The sequence below is a fragment of the Medicago sativa genome, chromosome 2, assembly GCF_051527215.1.
Source record: "Medicago sativa cultivar Bolivia chromosome 2, Bolivia_mono, whole genome shotgun sequence".
NCBI classification, from domain to species: domain Eukaryota; kingdom Viridiplantae; phylum Streptophyta; class Magnoliopsida; order Fabales; family Fabaceae; genus Medicago; species Medicago sativa.
The window spans coordinates 49,645,340-49,648,856 of record NC_140750.1 but is presented as its reverse complement, the minus strand read 5'-3'; the positions used below and the strand labels follow the sequence as shown (position 1 = coordinate 49,648,856).

The 3,517-nt window shown below is 37.5% G+C and overlaps 1 protein-coding gene across 1 annotated transcript; it reads right to left on the bottom strand.

The window, feature by feature from the left end:
- Nucleotides 1-1,939: 1,939 nt before the first annotated feature.
- On the bottom strand, nucleotides 1,940-3,301 carry LOC146947165 (uncharacterized). Its single transcript, XM_085748398.1, has one exon. The coding sequence runs from the start codon at nucleotides 3,299-3,301 to the stop codon at nucleotides 1,940-1,942; it is 1,362 nt and encodes a 453-aa protein (XP_085604524.1).
- Between the last annotated feature and the right edge of the window lie 216 nt (nucleotides 3,302-3,517).

The following is a 3,517-nucleotide window of genomic DNA, read 5'->3' as shown; positions in this document are numbered from 1 at the left end:
TCACAGTTTTGTGAGATTTTTCCACCATGATGCTTGAGATAACCTCTCAAATCCTGCACCTTACAATCTGTGTTCACCTGAACAATTACAATCCTGTATTCTCTAAGCCTCAGCAGGCTTGCACCTTGTTGCTAAGTTAACCACTTAGACTTTTACAACCTTTGCTCAAACTAACACTTTAGTACCCCTAAAGCTAGATGAGACTTTGTTACAATTTATATGAAGGTTTGAATGTTTGTGAATCAAACAGACAAGAAGAGAGAAAGAGAAGTTATCTTAGAGATAACAGAGAGTATTGATGTGCACTAAGTAAATGAAAGCCTTAGAGATTGATCAATTTTAGATTGCAAGAGCTTCAAACAAAATCAAGTTGTTTTCTTGTATGCTTTGCAATGGTGCAAGTAATGTTGAGCCTTTGATCTCTATTTATAGAGTTTTTGGGCTCATATAGCCGTTGTAAGGTGACCAATGGTGTTATGCCACGTGTCCTGGGCCCCAAAAGCTTTTACTTGAAAATTTGGGTGAACATTCTGACCATCAGAATGTTGTTGTGTTCCCAGGATGAACATCAGAATGTTGTTTTCTTCATCAGAATGTTTGATATTCATGATGTTCTTCATCTGGGTTCATCAATGATGAATGTTTGATGAATTTCTGGGCTTGTCCAGTACGTGACATGAGATTTGTTGGGTTTTATCCATCAAAAAGTAGCTTCTCCATATGCATCAAAAGTTGCTGGAAAAGGTGGGATAAAGTTGAAACAAATCTGTCTTGGACTTTGTGCAGGAGAGAGAGGATAGTGGATCTGCAACTTCAGGCCCATGCTTCAAAGAAATTTGCTTGATTACAGCTCATAGGACAGGTTATCTCTGATGCAAGATATCTTTTGCTTTGCTTGCTAACTTTTCACCAACTACACTGTTCATGGTTGGAAGCATGCGCAGACATGACATTCTGACCATCAGAATGTTCCATTTGTGCTTACTTTAGGATGATTTGTAAGACTACCTTTTAATGTAATCAATCCTAATAGTAAGTACATAACTAAAGTGCAGTGAATTCAACATCTAGGATTAAATTCACATTGGAATATTCCTAGTACTTTAATGTTCATAGTCTTAGATGAACATTAAAGGTCATTTTGACATAAATCCTTGTTCATGCCTTTATTTGTTGATGGATCCATGCAGATGTACTTTTCTGGACCATTTATTCATGTCAAGTGTACTTGCATGTTCTTCATGTTCTTGATGAATCTGGGTTTGCTTATGAACACCCTTCTGTACTTTCATTAGAACGTTCTGATCAACTCACTAATCAACATTCTGAACTAACTTTCTGAACTTCAGACTTAGTTCATTTATTCAATGTCCTTTGATTTCATGTTTCTTGGTATGATTTAAACCTTGTTCCTGTCTTAGTAAAAACACTCAAGAGCACAAGTTAAATACCAAGGAATTAATCAAAGTCCATTTAATCCTTAATCATTAAAGTTTATTATCTTTAAAATTAATTAGGGATTTTGCCTCAACAATCTCCCCCTTTTTGAAGATGATAAACTTGTGATTTAGGATTATGGATTTTGATTATATATGAAGATTCTAAGAGCTAAAAAATTTATTTTAATGCTCCCCCTCATTTTTATAATCCATTATGAGTTTTTAGAAGTGTTAAAAGCTCCCCCTCATTTTTATAATCCATAGCATAAATAAAAATATGCAATTTTGAACCAACATCAATATTCATTCATTAATATCATTCATGAAGTACATTTGTATGATGAACATGGTTCAAAAACAAAAAAGAAATTGAAAGTACATATGATCATGCAAAAGATGAAGTTTTATAAGACTTCAATAACTAATGATCACTAGCCTACTTAGGGCCTAAATACTTATAAAACTTAAGACATAAAATCCTAAAGCTTCTCCCCCTTTAGTCATCTGCAAAAAGGATTGGGAGTAGGATCAGAAATGATTAAGGGAGTTGAATCCCCAGAATCTGAGGATAGTTCAGACTCAAACACAGATGGATCATCAAAAACTGATGGATCAATGGCCAGACCAGGAGCATGAACATTCTTAGTCCAATCAGCAAGTGCACAGACAATCTTGTGGGTTTTTGTTGAAACCCTGAGAGCCCTAGCAGCTATCTTCTCAGCCTTTGAAGGCTTAGCAGGTGCAGCAGCATGAGAAGGTTCAGATTTTTCTCTGTTGGCTGTGACAAAAGTTTTCAAAGAGTCAAACAGGGCAGACATGTTTGGAAGCTTTTGAGTGGTTCTGGATTGAGGTGGTGGTGGTGGTGAAGGAATAGTGTCTGGAGTTGGTAGGGAGGACACTAGATACTTGCTAATTCCAGCAGTAGATCCCATGGTTGAAGTTGACAGATTCACAAACTGAGCATGTTCCATGTTCTGAGCAGATGGAACATTCTGATCAAGTTGATCATTCTGACTAGGTTGAGCAAGAAGCTGAACTTCCATAGAAGGCAAAGATCCTGAATCCAATGGATTGGGATCTGCTGACAGCTGCTCAACAGGTGCAGAGGGAACATTCTGATCTCCTTTTTCTTGAACATTCTGATCAATTGGCTGAATGTCTTCTCCTTGAGCATCTTGAAAGATCTCATTGTAGAGATCATTTGTAGTGTCTTCAATGTTGAGGTCAAAGTCAGAATGGCCTCCGACATTCTCTTGTTCCATCTGAACTTCTTCATCGATCTCCATTTGTTTACTTCCAAAAGAGTTGGATACTAGGATCTCAGCAACTTCCTTAGTATTTTCATCAATACTCTGAGCTTCAGGCTCAATATTTTCTTCAACTCTTAAATCTCCAGAAGGTACTTCAACTCTCTGCTGATCTTCAGCAGATTCTCCAACATTCTCAACAGCTTTCTTAGCAAGCATGGCTTCAAACTCTTGAATGCTTGCTTCAACCAGCTCTCTTGCATGTTCAGCAATGTGAGAAAAGACTTCTTGAGCTGGAGTAGGTTTCCCTTTCTCATTTTTGTGAGAACTTGATCCAATGTCCTTTTTAGCAGGCTTGTCAAACTTTTGTTTCTTCCTGACTTCCTGAACTTTCTGATCAGCAACTCTCTTTACTGATCCAGTCCTTTGAGGAATGGACATGTTGGTTGAAGTGAGACGTAGTTGGCTTATGGTTTTAGCTGTGAACTTCATGAAGGTATCCTGACCTTCTTCTCCATCTAGAGAGATACCAACAGCTTTGAAAATGGGTGTCAGATGCATCCCATATGGTAAACCAACAACCTTTTGCTTGATAGAGAAGCATTGGTCAATCATGTATTGAATCATGACATAGCAGAGATTTAGGGGAGTCTTGCTCGTAAGGTGATAAAGGATTCAAAGATCTAAATCAGTGATTGCTTCAAAGGTTCCACATCTGGGTAATATGGTGTGCCTAATCATGTTATGATAAATTTTGGGAGCATCTTTGAGGTTTGTGGAGTTAAAATCAAGGTTTGGTTTGGTATACTCTAGGATGAGTTGCTCACGTGT

Bases quoted from the DNA above. Each gene is read 5' to 3' on its own strand.
- LOC146947165 (XM_085748398.1), bottom strand. From the start codon at position 3,301: ATGATTGACCAATGCTTCTCTATCAAGCAAAAGGTTGTTGGTTTACCA.